Source organism: Bacillus rossius, chromosome 1, assembly GCF_032445375.1.
Source record: "Bacillus rossius redtenbacheri isolate Brsri chromosome 1, Brsri_v3, whole genome shotgun sequence".
Taxonomy (NCBI): domain Eukaryota; kingdom Metazoa; phylum Arthropoda; class Insecta; order Phasmatodea; family Bacillidae; genus Bacillus; species Bacillus rossius.
The window spans coordinates 284,335,895-284,354,892 of record NC_086330.1 but is presented as its reverse complement, the minus strand read 5'-3'; the positions used below and the strand labels follow the sequence as shown (position 1 = coordinate 284,354,892).

At 41.1% G+C, this 18,998-nt stretch overlaps 1 protein-coding gene across 5 annotated transcripts in view; it reads right to left on the bottom strand.

Moving 5' to 3' along the window:
• Positions 1 to 16,435: 16,435 nt before the first annotated feature.
• LOC134527671 (serine/arginine repetitive matrix protein 2-like) overlaps positions 16,436 to 18,998 on the bottom strand; it is a 195,767-nt gene continuing 193,204 nt past the window's right edge. For all 5 annotated transcript variants that reach the window (XM_063360555.1, XM_063360556.1, XM_063360557.1 and 2 more), the window contains one exon: positions 16,436 to 18,339. In XM_063360555.1, coding sequence (XP_063216625.1) covers positions 18,152 to 18,339 — 188 coding nt within the window. In that variant the 3' untranslated portion in view covers positions 16,436 to 18,151. The remainder of the gene's footprint in view (positions 18,340 to 18,998) is intronic.

Below are 18,998 nucleotides of genomic sequence, written 5' to 3'. Positions count from 1 at the left end.
ATGGTAATTAGACTTTACATATGTGCTTCAAAATGATCAGCAAAACAACAGAATACAATGAAAAACACTGGAATACAACAGAAACAAACATAACTTTTTGCAACAGAAAACAACAAAACCCAACAGAATACAATGAAAAACACTGGAATGCAATATAAACCAACAGAACTCTTTGTAACAGAAAACAACAATACCCAACAGAATACAATGAAAAACACTGGAATACAACAGAAACCAACAAAACCCAACAGAATACAATGAAAAACACTAGAATATAACAGAAACCAACATAATTCTTTGCAACAGAAAACAACAATACCAAACAGAATACAATGAAAAACACTGGAATACAACAGATCAACATAACTATTTGCAACAGAAAACAACAAAAACCAACAGATTACAATGAAAAACACTGGAATACAACCTAAACCAACAGAACTCTTTGCAACAGAAAACAACAAGCCCCAATATAATACAGTGAATAACACTGGAATACAACAGAAACAAACAGAACACTCTGCAACATAAAAAAACAAAAACCCAACAGAATACAATGAAAATCACTGGAATACAATAGAAACCAACATAACTCTTTGCAACAGATTTACGTTGTTCCTTCTCTTTATTTAAACAAAAACCCGGGTCACAATCCTGTCCGCGGCACAATTTTCTGGCCATGGCCATTGTAGTGCCACCACTCGTCACCAGATGGCAGTTGTAAAATATGAATAGACAATGTATTATAGTTATGATTGTAAATATTTATGAAGATTATTAAGTGTGTAGTGTAAGTATGTTCCGTAGCCTTGTAAATAATATTGTAAATGCAAAACATCCAAAGGGATAGCAATATGTAAAGTTGTAACATGAACGATTGTAGAAGGGAAATGTATATATCATGCGGGCTGAACAAGCCTAGACAGCGGTCGGCGGTCGTCTCTCGGGGAGTGCGCATCTCTCTCGCGGGCTGTTGGCTGGGAGTTCCCTGCGCCCTATTGGGTAACCGAAGGCTGGCAGTGCGTGTGGGATTTGTGTGCGTACGGGAGGTGGCCTAGCAGCGCCAACTGCTACCGACCGCGTCCCGCGGGTGGCGGATATGGGAGCCCAGCTCGAGAGTTGCAATATCGCTGGGGTGGCTGTGAATAACCAATAGCAGTCCGCGGACCAATGGCCGGCCTGTGGAGTCATTATCACGGCTGTCGGGGAGAAAAGTATCCTGAATGTAGCTCGGCGCGCGGCGGAAAGCAGTTTCGTCGGCGAAGGCACCGCAGGGGAGCTCGATGTGCCTTAGTAGCGAAGTGTAGACGAACTGCGGGCTGGAACTTGCGGAGCTGTGGACTGCCGCGCGCGCAACGGAACTGAACAGCATCGGAATTCTGAAGGAAGAGATGGCGGCGCCTTCAAGTTGGGGCCCTGTTGGAGCCAGTGGTAGCCTGGGCGGCGCGACCTTCAACCGACCCGGGAATTTGGGGGGCAAGAGGGTCCGACACGCAAGATACTTCATTCGCCTGAACGACTTACCCCCACCCTGGCTTGAAAGGTCGTTGGCTGTTGACTGGAAGAAGGAAGATGAAGATGGCGCAATGTCAGGCTGCATTTCGCTCCGAGAGCCAGCAGTTAGAGCCGGTTTACTGGCTCGTCTGCCCACTTCTGTTTTAACTGTGGCTGCCTGGGCAGCTGTGGCTGGCCTGACGCGTGAAGTCACCCGCCCCTGGGGGCGCATGCGCCCCTGGTTAATAATAACCCAGGAGCTCCCAACCTTTAAATGCGGGCCGCAAGGCCCAAGCACCCAACACCAGCATGGTTGATTTTTCAGCCCCTCAAACTCTTCTTACCTGGACCCTTCTTCCCTCTTGTCCAGTAGTTACCTGCTTGCTTAATGCATGTTATTTGATCCCCGCATGAACCGGCCCAGGGTTTTCCCTGTGTCTATGCAGGTTTTACCTGGGTCACATTAGCTAGCTTTTAAGCTAGGCGACCAATGGGGCGTCAGACATGGCGCCAATCGCAGCCATGGCTGGCCAGTAAACCCCAATAAGCACATGATGCACGCGCCCTTGTCCCGCATGGTTTAAAACACGCATGGTAGAGTGTATAGGCTTCGGCCTGAGACACACTTAGGTCCTCCCCTAACCTGGATCCTCCCCTACACACTTAGAATTAACTTAGGCTAGGAAAAAAAATCGCCTAGACAGCTCTCTTTTTGCAACATAAAACAACAAAACCCAACGGAATACAATGAAAAACACTGGAATGCCATAGAAACCAACAGAACTCTTTGTATCAGAAAACAAGAATACCCAACAGAATACAATGAAAAACACTGGAATACAACAGAAACCAACAAAACCCAAAAAAATACAATGAAAAACACTAGAATATAACAGAAACCAACAGAATTCGTTGCAATAGAAAACAACAAAAACCAACAGAATACAATATGAATAACACTGGAATACAACAGAAACCATCAGAACTCTTTGCAACAGAAAACAACACAACACAACCCAACAGAATACAGTGATAAACACTGGAATACAACCAAAACCAACAGAACTCTTTGCAACATAAAACAACAAAACCCAACAGAATACTTTGAATAACACTGAAATTGATTCTGCTAGCTTGTAAACTTATCATTGTTGAGCAAAGATAGAGTTCTAGTACAAGCCAGAATTTTATGTATTTTTTGTTTTTATTTTAAATTTTTTTATTAATTTATTTTTATTTTTAAATATTTTTTTTCTGTAATTTTATGATATCAAAGAAAACATGTGTCGTTTTTCTCTGTGTGCTCCTGATTATTCTTGCCAATATTATGATGGTTTTCTCCGTGTGCTCCTGATTATTCTTATCAATATTATGATGGTTAATCCGTGTGCTTGCGATCATTCCTGCGGTTTCGGTCAAAGGTCAAAGTCACACCCATCCAAGATAGCAGCCGTGACGTCGCAATCCAAGATGGCGGACTGTGAGAAATCTGAGAAGCACTAGCAGGAAGGACGAACTTCCTTCTCCTTGAAGACTATCGATGCCATTCTTCTTATGCGACCGATAGTGAACAACCCGCATCCCGCATAAAATAAATAAATATTATTTTACCTGCAAGCAAAACGTGACGTCATCTGATGTTGAAAAGCGGAACTGCTTGCAGCAAGTACCTTTGCATGAAATAAATTAACTCTCACCACTGAATAGTGCTATTGTAGTCAGTCAGAGACATAAAGTTTCGTAGCCATGCGGCCAATTAGTCATGCATTCTCGTAACCATGCGTTCTGGAAGCTTCGTAGTCCTATAGCCTCGCGATGACGTAACCTTGAAGACTTGCAATCGCATAGTCTTGTAACCTCATGGTTCGTAGTCTCGTAGTCATGATGTATTGGAGCCTCGTAGACTTGAAGCTACGTAAGCAAGTAGCTTTGTAATCTTATAACATAATGCTGATGGCGTAGATGTAGCAAAAGAGAAAATTCCATCGAAGACAGATGTGTCAATTGGAGCCTTGCAGACGAGTAGCTTCGTAGTCAAGAACTCATGCAGACTTGTATTCCTGTATCCACGCAGTCACGTAAACTCGTTTTCTAGAGGCTTCGTAGCTCTGTAGCCTCGCAGTCTCGTAAACATGAAGATTCGTAGTCACGTAATCTCGTAACCTCATGGCTCGAAGTCGCGTAGTCATGAAGTCTTAGGACCTCGTAGAATTGAAGCTACGTATCCAAGTATCCTCGTAGACTTGAAGCTACGTAAGCAGGCGGCCTTGTAATCTTATAACATAATGCTGGTGGTGCAGTTGGAGCAAAAGAGAAAATTCTGACGAAAACAGATGCTGTAATTGTAGCCTTGTAGACGAGTAGCTTCGTAGTCAAGTACTCATGCAGACTGGTAGTCCTGTATCCTCGCAGTCACGTAAACCTGTGTACTAGAGGCTTCGTAGCTCTGTAGCCTCGCAGTCTCGTAAACTTGAAGATTCGTAGTCACGTAGTTCTGTAACCATGTGGTCTCATAGTCACTTAGACTCGAAGAATTCTAGCCTAATATATTTGGAGCCAAAAGACTTTTGGGACCAAAAGACTGTAGGTGTCAATGACTGATGGAGCCAATGAATATTGGAGTCAATGAATATTGGAGCCATTGAATATTGGAGCCAATGAATATTGGAGCCAATGAATATTGGAACCAATGAATATTGCAGTCAATGACAAATTAATGTGCTTCCTTTTCGTCGATGGTGCTGCCTTTTCGTTGTCGGTGCTTCCAAATGTGCTTCCTTTTCGTTGGCGGTGCTGCCTTTTCTTTGTCGGTGCTTCCAAATGTGCTTCCTTTTCGTGGGCGGTGCTGCCTTTTCTTTGCCGGTGCTTCCAAATGTGCTTCCTTTTCGTTGGCGGTGCGGCCTTTTCGTTGATGGTGCTTCCTTTTCGTTGTCGGTGCTTCCAAATGTGCTGTCTTTTCTTTGGCGGTGCTGCCTTTTCGTTGTCGGTGCTTCCAAATGTGCTTCCTTTTCGTTGGCGGTGCTGCCTTTTCTTTGTCGGTGCTTCCAAATGTGCTTCCTTTTCGTTGGCGGTGCTGCCTTTTCTTTGTCGGTGCTTCCAAATGTGCTGCCTTTTCGTTGTCGGTGCTTCCTTTTCGTTGTCGGTGCTTCCAAATGTGCTGCCTTTTCGTTGTCGGTGCTGCCTTTTCGTTGTCGGTGCTGCCTTTTCGTTGTCGGTGCTGCCTTTTCGTTGTCGGTGCTTCCAAATGTGCTGCCTTTTCGTTGATGGTCCTTCTATTTTTAATGTTGTTTTGACTCTGGTATTATAGTAAGTGGTTCTTGATTTGACTTGCGTATTATTCCATCCGGTGCATGTATATAAGCGAGTCCTAGACAGCAGGTCGCTCAGTTTGTTACTGTCGTCGACGGTGTAAGGATCACCTAGATTATTTCATCTGGTGAATAAGTCGCGTAATTACCTGTTCTTGAGAACTCGATGGCATATTTACCGACTTTAACGTCGTACTCGATGGACGTTGTATCATCGTCTACGGGAACCTTGACGACAGCGACGACAATGGTGGAGCAGATCCCGTTTGCAACGACGACGATGTCAACATTGGAGGAGATTTCAACAGATGTGATACCACCAGCAGAAGATAGCTTAATGACTACTGAGCTGGATGTGCAGGAAACCACGACGATCGACGATACGACCTCGATGGAGACTTCAATGGATGCTGATTTGACAACTAGCGAACATCGGTGCTGTTACTGTGACAAGATTTTCTCAAACAACAGCAATGCTCGGCGACACGAGAGGAGCGAATGTGCCAAGAACCTATATCGTAAAATGTTTGTTTGTGAGAAATGTCATAAGCAGTTTGCCAGAAAAGATAATATGAAAACGCACATGAAGGCATGCAAAGGTCCTGCTGTGCGGCAGAAAGTAAAGGTTTCGGCGCAACAACGATGCATCGATGTGCATAAGAGAATGCCTGGAAATGGTACTACTGTTGCAACGCCTGTATCTGGATCGGGTCTGAAAGGATCGTCTTCATCACCACGGTATCCTTGCAGCTACTGTGATACGTCGTTCGCATTTTACCATGATGCACGAAGACATGAGCGGAGCAAATGCGCGAAGAATCCTTCTCGCATGAAGTTTCGATGTGATGAGTGCCTTAAATGGTTTACTCGAATTGACAGTTTGCGACATCATGCGAAAAAATGTAAAGGTGGAGTCTGTGCTCCTACTGCTGAACTACCTGCCGACATTTCGACTCCTCGCTTTAGATTGGAGACACGAAAGCGTACAACCAAAAAAACAGATGCCCAGCAACCGATTGTTATGACGTCTGAACATGGAACTAAACCTAAGACTGTGTTCGTAGCATTACAAGTGAACGATAATGGCTTCTACTTGGCGCAGTCTGCATTTCGTGGAACGTTGAAAGACTACTATTATCTAAATACGTTCGGTGAGTCGAAGGACATTTGTAATTTTCTTGACGATATCAGACAGAAGATAATCAATCAGCTTACTGATGATGTAGCAACAAACGGACCTTTGAAATATAACTTGTGGTTGGACTGTATATATGGAAAGCCATATCCGTTCGATGACGAAGTGAAGAAGTGTGCATTCAAGACATCTGCTGCAGTAATTTACAGTTATAACGATGTGAAGCAAACTGTTAAAAACGGTATCCAGAAACTCTGTCAAGAAGAGGTGGACTATGTCTGTAAAGGTTCTGGCTGGACTCTGTCTAGTATAAACCGATTGGAGCTAAGAATTAGTCATTTCACACCGCTGCGGAACTAAATGATTATAAGATTGTTGGCTTTCGTAAGTGATCCTGTAGTAGAATAGAAATTATGTAATAAATATTATGTTTGTAAAAGAACTTGCGGTGTTTAATTCCTCGAACCTGTTACTATTATGTTAAATTGATGATATATTTAATTTTTTTTGCATCATCCTAGATCGTACCAAGGATCTTAGTCGATCTAATTAATCAGTATATTGATCGGAAATTTATTTAATGATTTCTGAACTTTTTCCCGGATCTCTAGCATTAAAATTACACATTTACAATATGGTGGTCTTGATGTCTGATAGGATGGTGGAAGTAGAGGATTTAAAGTCTCTTTAAGAATGTTGAACATGGTTTATTTAAATTATTTTTTTTACATAAGATTAAACATTATTGCAACGATCGGGTATCGAACCGAGGACGGGAATCGATCGAATCAATATGTAAATTAATGAGTGATTTATTTAATGAATTTTGGAACTTTTCCCGAATTTCTAGCTAAATAATTACGGATTTTCAAGATGGCGGCCAAATGACAAGATGGCGGATGTCACAGTAATAAATGATTACTGCACTCTTGCGGATACGAATTAAACTAACATGTCATCGGCGCACTCTAGCCGACGATACAATGATGATGGCTTCCAGCATCGAAGACAAGATGGCGGCCATGACGTCATACTAGATGATGATAAAAAGTGGTGGGAGTCAGTATGCCTGCAGCCACCTCGGGGGAAGGATCGGTCGCCATTTTTATTTTTTTGCACTCGTCGGGTTCGAACCGAGGACTCCGAGCTCCGTGTCGTAAATGTTTGTTTTTTAAATATTTTATTAAAAATTTTATTATTTAATTTGTTTTATGAATTTTAAATTTTTTTTCATTAAAATCGGATAATAAATTTAAAGATGGCGGCCGTAACGGAAATTGCAACGATGACGTCATAATTCAAGATGGCGGTCATGGTATCCTTATTCCTAGAAATGGCTTAACTGAGGCTTGAGTTAAGGATGCTTAAGCCAGTTTTAGGAATTTTCAGCCGCTGGGATTTTTAAGGACTAAAACGGGAATTTTTCCCTCGAAACGGGAAATTTTTCCCTCGAAATGAGAAATTTTTGAATTGTGGAATTTTTTGAGATTTTTTGGCGGAATTTTTTTCCACATAAATGGAAATTTTGGCGATTTTTGAGGAACTTTGGGTAAATTTTGCCCAATTTTGGAGAATTTTGACACATTTTGAAGGTCAAATGTCAAGGTCAAGGTCAAAGGTCAAGGTCACAACCATCCAAGATGGCTGCCGTGACGTCAGAATCCAAGATGGCGGACACCGGCACCGGCACCACCGCCTGGCGCCTGCGCTCGGACCGTCATTTACATACTACTAACAGAATACAATGAAAAACACTGGAATACAACAGAAACCAACAAAACCCAAAAAAATACAATGAAAAACACTAGAATATAACAGAAACCAACAGAATTCGTTGCAATAGAAAACAACAAAAACCAACAGAATACAATATGAATAACACTGGAATACAACAGAAACCATCAGAACTCTTTGCAACAGAAAACAACACAACACAACCCAACAGAATACAGTGATAAACACTGGAATACAACCAAAACCAACAGAACTCTTTGCAACATAAAACAACAAAACCCAACAGAATACTTTGAATAACACTGAAATGCAACAGAAACCGACAGAACTCTTTGCAACAGAAAACAACAAGACCCAACATAATACAATAAAACCCACAGAAAACAACAGAATCCATTAGAATGTTTTGCAACAAAAACCAATAGAAACCACTGAAATACACTAAGATTTACAAAAGAAAGCGGCCAATTCCCGCATTAAATACAACAGAAAATCCTGTTGTATCCTAATGTATTTCAGTTGGTTTCTGTTGTAAAGTTCTGTTGTATTTTCTGTTGTTTTCTGTTGTAAATTTTTGGTAGGGTACACACAAATATAAACCGTACAGTTGAATTTGTTTACACTTAATTCCAAGGTCTAGTCACGATATTCGTATTTAACATACTTTTGACACACTTTACCTTGATTTTCAGACACAATCTTCTAGATGCAATTCTTAAAACTGAGAGAGGTAGGCTAGAGAAACCGAAATTATTAAATACAATAAATAATTTCCATATTTACACTAGCTGACTCCACACAAACAACGGGAGATTATCATAATGACATGATTTTCGAAAACTTTTCGAAATGGGTTACACATAAACTGCTTCCAAATTTGCCTGAAAACTCCGTCATTGTTCTCGACAATGCAAGTTATCGCAATGTACACACACATAAGAAGCACACTTTCGCTAACACCAAACAAGTGATTCTAAACTGGCTAAAAATAGACAACGTAGCTTTCTCCTCTGACCTAACAAAAGCCAACCTATTATTACTTGCGAAACAAGTGCCCACTTCCAAAACTTTCAAAATTGACAAAATAATTCAAATGAACTCCCACGAAGTAATCAGGCTTCCACCATATCATCCTGACCTCAATCCGATTGAGTTAGTGTGGGGATATATTTAAGGACAAGTGTGCGAAGAAATATCATCCTCACTCGAGGACAAGAAGACATTATGTGAACAACTGTTTATTAGCTACTCTAAAGAGCAATGGAAAGAATATTTCCGGCATGTGGAAAAAATCGAGAATAAATACTGGAACAGTTATAGGTTATTAGATACTGAAATAGATAAGATTATTGTTAATCTTGAAGAATCTACAGACGAAGATTCCTCTAGTGAAATGGAAAATGCCAGCTTCACATCAGACTCAGATTTGGTAAATAACATAATAACTACATATCTAACTATTAAAATATTACGTTGGCATCTTAAAATTATGTATCTATAATCAACACGCGTTTTTGCGTCAAACATTAGTGACGGAAAAAGTAGTGACAAAACGCAAATGTTCTGTATTTTACCTTTAAGAAAATGCTATTTTCACAGAACCCTTAACCAAATGATAATTTGATAACCAAGCCTTCAAAGAAAGAGTAATTTTAACACATGCAGCATTTTTGTTTATGATAATGTTACAAACGTGAGCAAGGCCACGGCACGCGTAGGTGCAGAGCTAGCTGGGCTGCATCACATGCCGCCGTAACATGTGATGTGCAGTGCGCACCTGGGTTGCCGCTTCCCCTCCCTCCAGTCCTCAGATCCCCGCGTGACGCTGTTAGTTTGACATCCGAAACCTGACAGCTGCGGAGTTACGCGAGCTGCCGACACGTGTTTCGAGAGATATCCGCCGTCGTTTAGGAACGGAATGACGCGACTGGCTCCAGCCGCGCTCGTGAGTTCCAGAAATGGCAGCTGATATATACAAAGAGGACGTTGGCCTCAGCGTGAGAGTAAGTAGAGAGAGTTCAGGCAGGAGCCTTCCCGGGGCGGAGCTTCCGGGGCGATAGTGCCGCGGGTGCCGCACAGTGGCGAAGTCCTTGGACGAAGGTTCCAGGGCAGGGAGTGAGTGAGTTCAGAGTGAAGTCGGGAGTTTTCCCGCAGCAGAGTTTCCGGGCGATAGAGTGGCGAAGTCCCTGGACGAAGGTTCCAGGGCTAAGAGTTCATTTCCGAGCGAAGTTCCGAGCGAGGCATTGAGTGGGATCTCGGCGAAGGGGAAGTGCGACGGCGGCGGTGGAGTGCGGCGACGGAGTCCTGCGACGGAGGACCATGAGGGGTGCTGCGGCGAGAGTTGCGGTCCAGCGAGGCGTGTGGATTGTGAGAAGCGAGTGACTGGAGGAGGCAAAATTTTTTCAGTGAAATTGATTAATTGGCATTTTTATATTATTAGCTAGTGATGTAAATAGTGGCAATAAATAAAACTGTGAGGGATAAAAATCTTCAATTGGGCTATCCTTTACGAACCTGCACTAAAATCGTAACAATAATATAGTTTTTTCACAGAGGTTTTTTTATGACTGCAAACAAATAGCGCGACTGTTATCATGCTGATGTTCTGTTAACTTAATTTATTTTTGTAAATATGCATGTGTTTGAATGATTTGGACATGGATTAATGATGTAGTGTTTTTTCCAGTTGTGATTACATCATGCAGTTCATGCGTTATAACCCTTGTGTCGCGTTCGTGTAAGACGGGCTGACACTCCATCGCCTTGATTTGGAGGGGTCGCCACGCCTTCCCCTCCAGACACTGTGTTTGCTCTAAGGGGTGATAAAGTGGAAGGCAGACCATGCGCACAGCGATAACAGCGATGGTTCAAATTTAACCTTTCTCCCTATAGCACCACATAAAGGATCTTTCCCGAATTAAATCAATGTAATTCTGAGTAGTATGTAATAGGGGCTCCTGCGCCAGGGTCCAGGGGGAGGTGCGATGTGCCGAGCCACATCTCTGACGTCATGTCCATCTCTGATGTCACAGAAGCCATCTTGGATGAGCGTAACGGGACACAGCGTAACGGGACAAGTAGTACCGCGACTTTGACCATGACATTGACCCCGGCGACCATCTTGGATCCGCCATCTTTAAATCGAGCGCCCCACTCATGATGAAATTTTCGTCTTGTCGCCATATTGATTTTTTTCTGTTCCACTGGAGGCCGCCATCTTGGATACCGTCGACTTTGTTTCAGCTGTTTGTTCCTAGATAGTGTCAGCATTGCTCTTGACTTTTTTCTGTTCCACTGGAGACCGCCATCTTGGATACCGTCGACTTTGTTTCTGTTGTTTGTTTCTAGAGAGCGCCAGCGTCGTTCTGTCTCGTCACATAAGGTCGATGTTCCATTACCTACCAGAGCTATTAATATCCTTATCGACATTTTAAATTAAATTTTTTATGAAAAATATATTGGAAATGCTGTGATTCGAACCATCGCAGCTCTGATCTCTAGGTTGGAAAACATACGACTTTAACCGCTCGGCCATCGAGACATTTACCAGACTGAAAATTAAATAAGGTATAAATAAAAAAATAACATGCATATTTGGACTTGAAATTTTTTTAATTGAGAGAGAGAGAGAGAGAGAGAGAGAGAGAGAGTGTGTGTGTGTGTGTGTGTGCCTGCAGTCGTCGCCAAATGTACAGTACCTATGTAGTAGATTTAGGTTAGTTGATAGGTACTTTACCGACGATATTATTATAAGAACTGTGTAGGTGTGAATATAGTGAAACAAGTTTCGAACATGTTTAGTACTCGTTGAAAGGTTTATTTACTACCAGAGAAAAGGGTAGACAATTTATTGTTTATGTACACATGATACATTAATAGATGACGAATTTACAGATGCTGGGGTGATTTTGGATCTGGATAAAATATACATATTTAATACGCCCCCTTTTTCTCTCAAAGTCTTTCAGGTACTAATGAAGGTTTCAATAAGTGTGAAAAACATAAATTAAAAAAGATTTAATGCTTACTATCGTCCAAGTCGCGAAATCTGTCGATCAGTGCATGTTGGTTGAGCAATACCCCTAGTATTGACGCCACTCCCGCTGCCTGTCTAAGTTTTTTAAGTGATTATTAATGTTGAAAGTGATCTCAGGGGTTTTAACGGGGGTTCGGCCTCGTGGCTGCAGGCAGGAGCGCGTCGCGGTTCGAAAATTACCCGGGCTGTTCAGGCCACCCAGGACCCTTATAAATAACTGGTAAACGAATTGACACGACACTGCGCTTTATTCAGAACCGATACACTTATTGGTCCAGGTACTGGCAGCGTCTGTTGTCTGACCGCTGCGACCAGGATAGGTTGCAAAGTGGTATATACGGACTGATACAGTGGCCGACTGTCAACGTGAAAGATGCGGCGGATAGTCGCGGAGCTATGTGCTGCAACAACTTATGCAGACATTTACGTTAACATGGAGAATGGCACATATGTTCCAAAGTTATTTGTACTCTAACCTGTGGCGAAATATTAAAGTCCCGAAAAGTACGTACACCCGGTAAGCTGGTGACATAAACGTTACAGTCACTTTCTAATTGGAAATTACTCGGTTAGATTGCTCATTACAAGTTACACATTTATACATTGGCGTAGCTGTGTTCATAAAGTTGGGGGGGGGGGGGACGGACAAATAATGATTTTGATTAAGGAGAATTGTTATCAGTGAGCTCCACATCCCACACCGAGCCTGGGTGTTGCGACAGTCGATGAGCAACACTGACAGCACCTGGGAGCAGTGGCTTGCCAGGGAAGAGGGGGGGGGGGGTTAGGGGTTCTACTCCCCCCCCCCCCAGCTAACATTTTATTTCTTATCTGAAAGCAGGTTAGCTAAAAGCCTTGGGTGTCTTACTGCTATCACCGGCCACTGCACTGGAGGGGAAGAGTAAGTAAGCCCTACTGATTTTCCTTCCCTTCCCCTACCCCTGTCACGAGCATAAGTTATAAGGTTGTGATGCTGTGACTGGTCCCAAGTTTTCAAATATCTTACACCTATTGTATTTAACCAGCGCGGTAATTATAAGCATGTGGTGACTGGGTAATTCTTCAAGCTAAAGCTAATTATTTCCATGAATAGGCCAGTTCTGCCGAAACCCAACCATTTTTATTCCTTTCTTTTGTATTGTCGAGCTTCGAGCATGATTTATGATTTTGAGTGGACGTGGACAAGGCACTTGGATTGATTAAAATATCTTCACCATTACAATATTTAAAGTACCGAACACTGCTCAAATAGCACTATTTTACACCTTAAAATCAAAATTTTTCCGGGGGAGGACCCCCCCCACCCACCGCTTTAATAGGGGGGGGGGGGACCATGCTTCATAACCTCCCCCCCCCATAAACAAATCCTGGCTACGCTACTGCCTGGGAGACTGGGGCCTGAGGCAGATCACCTCATACGAATCCTGGTGCTGCTCTGGGAGCAACCCATCTACATGCTGGTCGATACAGTAGCCAGCCACTCCATTATTGAGCCCTTGGTGCCCCCAGATGACATGGTATGTGAGGAGGGGCTCCTCCTCCTAGCCACGATGGATAGGACCACGGTGGGTCATGCTATCCTTAACATTCCAGATCTGGGACTTGTTGAGTATAAGCTCTTTTTGTACCTCCGCTGTGTGGGGAAATGATCCGACTCCGGTGTCTGGTGTATTGTGCAAGACCAGAGTGCACCTTGACCCCAGATTCCTAGTAATTTAATTACCTTAGACCAGATAAGAAAAAAATTGCTCTGATGCACCACCAGCAGCAGCCAGCCGTGTTTGTAGCAATGGACATGTCGCGCCAGACCAAGATGGCAGATCAAGCCATCCCCACTGTTCCTTATACACTCATATAGAAGAAGACACATGGTTTCGAACAGAGAGAAAAACACAGGAGGTCCGAAGGCATGTGGAAGTGATGTTTAAAATTTAGCATTATACAAATTGAGTGCCTGTAAATTTTAACATTGTTATGTAAGGAGATAAAGATTGTTCACTTCTGTTTTGTGTTAAATTTAAGCCGGCTGTCAACATTGCTGATGCACTGGCCGGACTGGGAGATGCCAGTGTTTTCATCTATTGACTTAAAAGTCAGGATATTGGCAAGTTCTGGTAGTCAGAGGACATACATACGATGGCAGGCATTTCCAGTTCAGGACCACGACGTTTGGGTTACATGATGCCTCGGCTACATTCCAGACTCTCATGGTGTGGGTCTTAGATGACTATATTGAACCGTTCACTACCGCCTACATGGACAGTACCCTTATATATTCCCACACCTGGGACGAACATGTCCATCACGTCTCTGGTACTGTAGCATTTGGAAACCCAGGGTCTAATGTGCAACCTGAGAAAATGTCACAACGGAGCTACCAAGATTGAATATCTGGGCCGCCTAATGTGCCGAGAATAGTTGTCTCCGCCCGGAGTAACTGGAATTAAACCAATGGAAACCCATTCTTAGAACGCAAGCAAATTGTTGTTCCGGAAGTCAAGATACAGATGGACTGAGAACATGCAGGCAGCATTTGACAAGACAAAAGAGCTGTTTAAGAACTGCCATGCACTGTCCTGTCCTGGCTAAAACCAGACTCCCATTCAGGTGCAGACTGATGCTAGTTAGGAGGATATGGGGGCAGTTTCTTACAGGTGTTACAAAACTTGTGCTTTGTGAAATGGGACCCCAGTTGTGAACTCCGGCACAGTGACAATGTTTCCAACTCTAGACCAGAGTGGCTTCATGTGTACAATTACGAGGCCCATCACCTTCCGTCTCATTTTTGTTTATTTGTTACGTAGGTAACAGCATCCTGGGAGCCTACAGCCATGGTGTCATCAAACAACAACCTACGCAACTGTGAAGATCCTGTGGACACTCACCACCTCGTGTTTGCTGCAGGCTCTCTTCACACTAGCTAGTTTGCATTCTAAGTCACCCCTGTTTTCTACCCCCACCAATGCAGTAGGCATCAATAAGTTTCATCTAAGAATAACACCATCAGCAAAAATTTCTTACATTGGAAAAAAAGAATAAAAAAAGAATTAAAACCAAGTATAAAATCAGATAAAAAAATTAACCTCCATGAATTTGTACAACAATTAATTATTTAACAAAATTAAAAAAAAAATATTAAAAAATTAATAGTTTACAGAAAAATGATAACTAACCTGTACAATTGTGACGGCTCAATGTCAGATAACCTATTATGTATCAATACTTTTCCCTGGGTCAGTTATAGGTAAAAAAAAAAATCATTACCAGTTATACAATTTTGAAACTGCTTGCAAGTGAAATTTTGGAGTACCGTGCCAAAAGCGGCTATCCCAGAAGACATAACTAACACTCATGTTATAGGCACACTGCGAAGGCTTAATAGGTCTTTGTAAAACGGTGTATAACTTGGAACTCAAATCATAAAAAGTAGAAAAATGGAAGTTTCATTAACAAGCAGTGCCCGCCCTCACTCCCCTAGGGATGTTTATGAGACAACTAGGGCATTTTTGTCTTCCCCCTTAGAGACTATAAGTGGTCGTCTATTGCCACAAGTTGGCAAAAAATACACTTTGACACCTTTCACACATGCACACATGCATTGGAAAGAAAGAGAGAGAGAGAAGTAGGAATGGGCCAAGCTTTTACTACTTGCCGTATACCTACTCTTAAATAAAAAACAAATCCTTAAATGATAGATACTATAATTTTATTCAGATGTTCCTTAAAATCAGACATACTGCTAAGAGTTAAGCTGGACTCTTTAATGACCCATCGTGTCCAACTGCTACCCATCCGCCCGTCAACAAGCCGAGCGATTCACAACACTCCGCACATCCATGACACTTTTCCGTTTTAATGCTGCCAACCGACTAGAAGGCTTAATTTGAGATGAAACTCTTTTTTCTCTCTCTAATATTTATTATCAGTTTTCTATACATAATTCATTACATCCCTTTATCTCTGTAAATTTTTATATGAAAATTCCAGAGGTGCCCCCCCCCCCCCCCCCCAAATACTATGACTCACCCCCCCCCCCCCCCAAAATTTTTTTATGCCATTTTCTCAGTGATTTACTCAATTATTTTATAATATTATACTTTTTAGTATTATATTTTATCACATTTTGCATTAATTAAAACTGATTTTCTAATAATAATTTTGGTCATATCAGGTAATATTTCCATCCTGAACCGACAGATGCCAAACTGCTTTTGTTGAGGAAAGTGCGGGGTTGCCAATTTGATTTACAAGATCCCTTTCAATTATCAAAGCACCAGAAACGTATTTTCACATTAGAAGCTATAATTATGTAAATAATATATACATTTTTCTCGTCTTTTAACCCCCCCCCCCCCCCCCCCCCCCCCCCCCCCCCGAAATTTTAATGACGCAGTCTGCGTCGTTACCTCCCCTTGTGGGCACCCCTGAAAATTCAAACATAAGTTAAAAACATGTAATGGAAGCAGCTAAATAATTAAACACACTTCAAAACCTTTAAAGATCATAATGGTCATCTGCAATACCTTAGTATAAATTTGGAGGTTATATTTTTATCCGTCCGTCCACAGAGTTAAAGCTTGGGAAGCTTCTAACAGATGGACGGATGGAATTTTGCGGGCCTTCTGATTGTCTTGTGATCACATTAATGACGGAAGGTTCAGAAATGGATGGATAAAACAGATCACTGACCAGCTTTATGAATGTTTTCCCTTCAAATACACACCCAAAAAAAATCAATAAATTTATTATTTTCTGAGCTAGTGGAATACAACAATCTTTTCAGAGACAATACAAGAACAGCCTTCTTTTATAATGTTGTCCATAATATAACATTTCTGTACAAATGACACTCAAATAAGGTAACTTACAGAGACAAGAGAATTATACTCATGTACATACTAGAATAAAACAAATAAGTCTCGGCTTAAAGAAAGAAAAGAAAAAAAGAACCTTTGTTATTTCACAATAAGTCTGCCACATCCACAATATTCACAGTGAAAACTAGAATAACTGGAAAAGGTAAGCTACATTAGTGTAAACTATGATTTAGATAAGTTTTCACTTTCATAGCTTTGGGATAGGATGTTCTTTTCAATATTCATAATCAAGCATTAAATAATAATAATAATTATTATAAAAAGACTAAATTCTCAAACACAGAGAAAACAATTTAAAGGGTGAACAGTACCAAGTGATGGGTTAAGTAATTTCTCATTTATCACTAACAAATCTACTAAGAATTCCCACCCCCCTCTCTCTGACAAAAAAATTATTTACTTTTGTTTGGTAATTAAATGCCAATAATTCATAATACACTACATGACACAGATGATGCAATTCAGTTTTTTTAACCAGAATTTCCACATCTTTTGAGAAAATATTTCTCAATGATGCATAGATAAAAAACCCATTACTTGAAAAAATTCTCCAGTGCCGTTAGTATCCATAAACGATACTTAAGTAGCGTGTACGAGCGCAAAAATTTTTGGTTCTCAGAAATGGATCACGGGAAAATGTGAGAATGAATCCAACACTATTTTTTGTGAGAAACTTTGAAATCACAAAACTACCTATCTAGAGTGACTGAAAAAATACAAATTTGTACGGTAGAACCTCGCTAAGTGGATCAATTGCAACAGAAGGCAATCGGTGAGAAATATAAGATTACATATCTACAGAAAATTTCCTTGTGTCAAACAAAACATGTTTGAATCATATTTAAGCTTAGAAACGTGCAATTACTAGGGACAAGATTAAATGGTGAATTGGGATAAAACCAAAATAACACCAAAATTTATTCAAATACAATATAAATTATGCAGAATATAATAAAACTCAATTCATACTACAGAAATATTAATTTTTAAATAAACACTATTTCATGCTGTGAGTACAAAAAATAAAGGTAAAAATGAATAAAATTAATTTTAATCTGTTAAAACTCATTTTTACTTCATTGATTTACAAGAAATTTTTTAAAACATCATCACTAGCCAATTAAATTTAAATACTTTATTGTATAAATCTGCACATTACATTCTTACTGCAAATTATTTTATTATAAGACCACATGAGCATAACTGTCAAAATCACGCTTTTTGATGAAATACACATCAGGAAACTTTTCATCATCATATTTGTTGGAAAAAACAATATTTATTTAATGAAAATAACAATGAGATCTCCAGTATCAAAAACAAAACTGATCCCAAAATGAAACCATTATATCTTATTTCTAGTAACCACACAAAACAAACATGTGTAAGTAATGCTTATGATTCTCGCACAAAATGCATTTTCCCTCACTCTAAAAAGTTAATCTGTATGTTTCCGCTGTCCCCTATCACTGCGCAAGGCTTCTTTGTTTCCCATCATAATGTTCAACTGTTGCGCCTGGAGCGGCCCAGGTAATGGGCACACACTTTACAGACGTTGAAGGCGAAGCTACTTGGCTTTGCGCTGTGCCGTGGCTGGAGCGGGGGCTGGTGGGGGCGGCGGCGGGGGTGCTGCAAACTGCACCGTGGTGGTGTGCGTAGTGGTGGTGGTGTGGTGGTGCTGGTGGTACAGTGGGGCAAACACCGGGGCTGCTGTTGCAGCCGTGCCTGATGACGTCACGGGCTCTGCCGTCAGCACTGCAACACAACATGCATGCACTTTCACTGCCATGGCATGTACAGAATATTGCTGGTCCCTGAGCGCCAGCACCAAGCGACCACAGGGGGTGAGTCACTGACACTGGCCAATTGGAGCATGGGACAGCTTGTGCGAGATCTGTTAAAAACACGAATGGACTAAGCTTAGCGTCTCCCCAACATTTATCATTACACAAAAAAAAAGATGGTGATAAATACTAGGGGTATGAAAATATTTGTAAACACAAATAGCTGTGAATAACAATTAATAAACTATTAAAGTTCAGAGGTCGAATATCAAAAATAAAAAATTGTGAATATTTTCCCGCACGTCTGATTAGTTTCTAATATATCAATATGTTCATATCTATGTTTACAGCAATGCATTTTTAAAAAGTTTATTCCAAGAAATCAAAATTAACAGTCTTAATTAAATCAACAACACACGGCAGCTTGACAGTAAAAACTAAACACGACTCATTTCCAAATGAAACAGAATGTTAGCAGGCACACCAACACCTACCATATTTCTCACAAATGTTTGGTATTATTTGAAAATGTTAAAATTTTTTAAAATATTTAATTCAATCATAACTTTTTCTGTGTTTTTTATTATCAAAGTTTATCACCGAGTTTTGTTTATCATCTTGTTTGAGGTT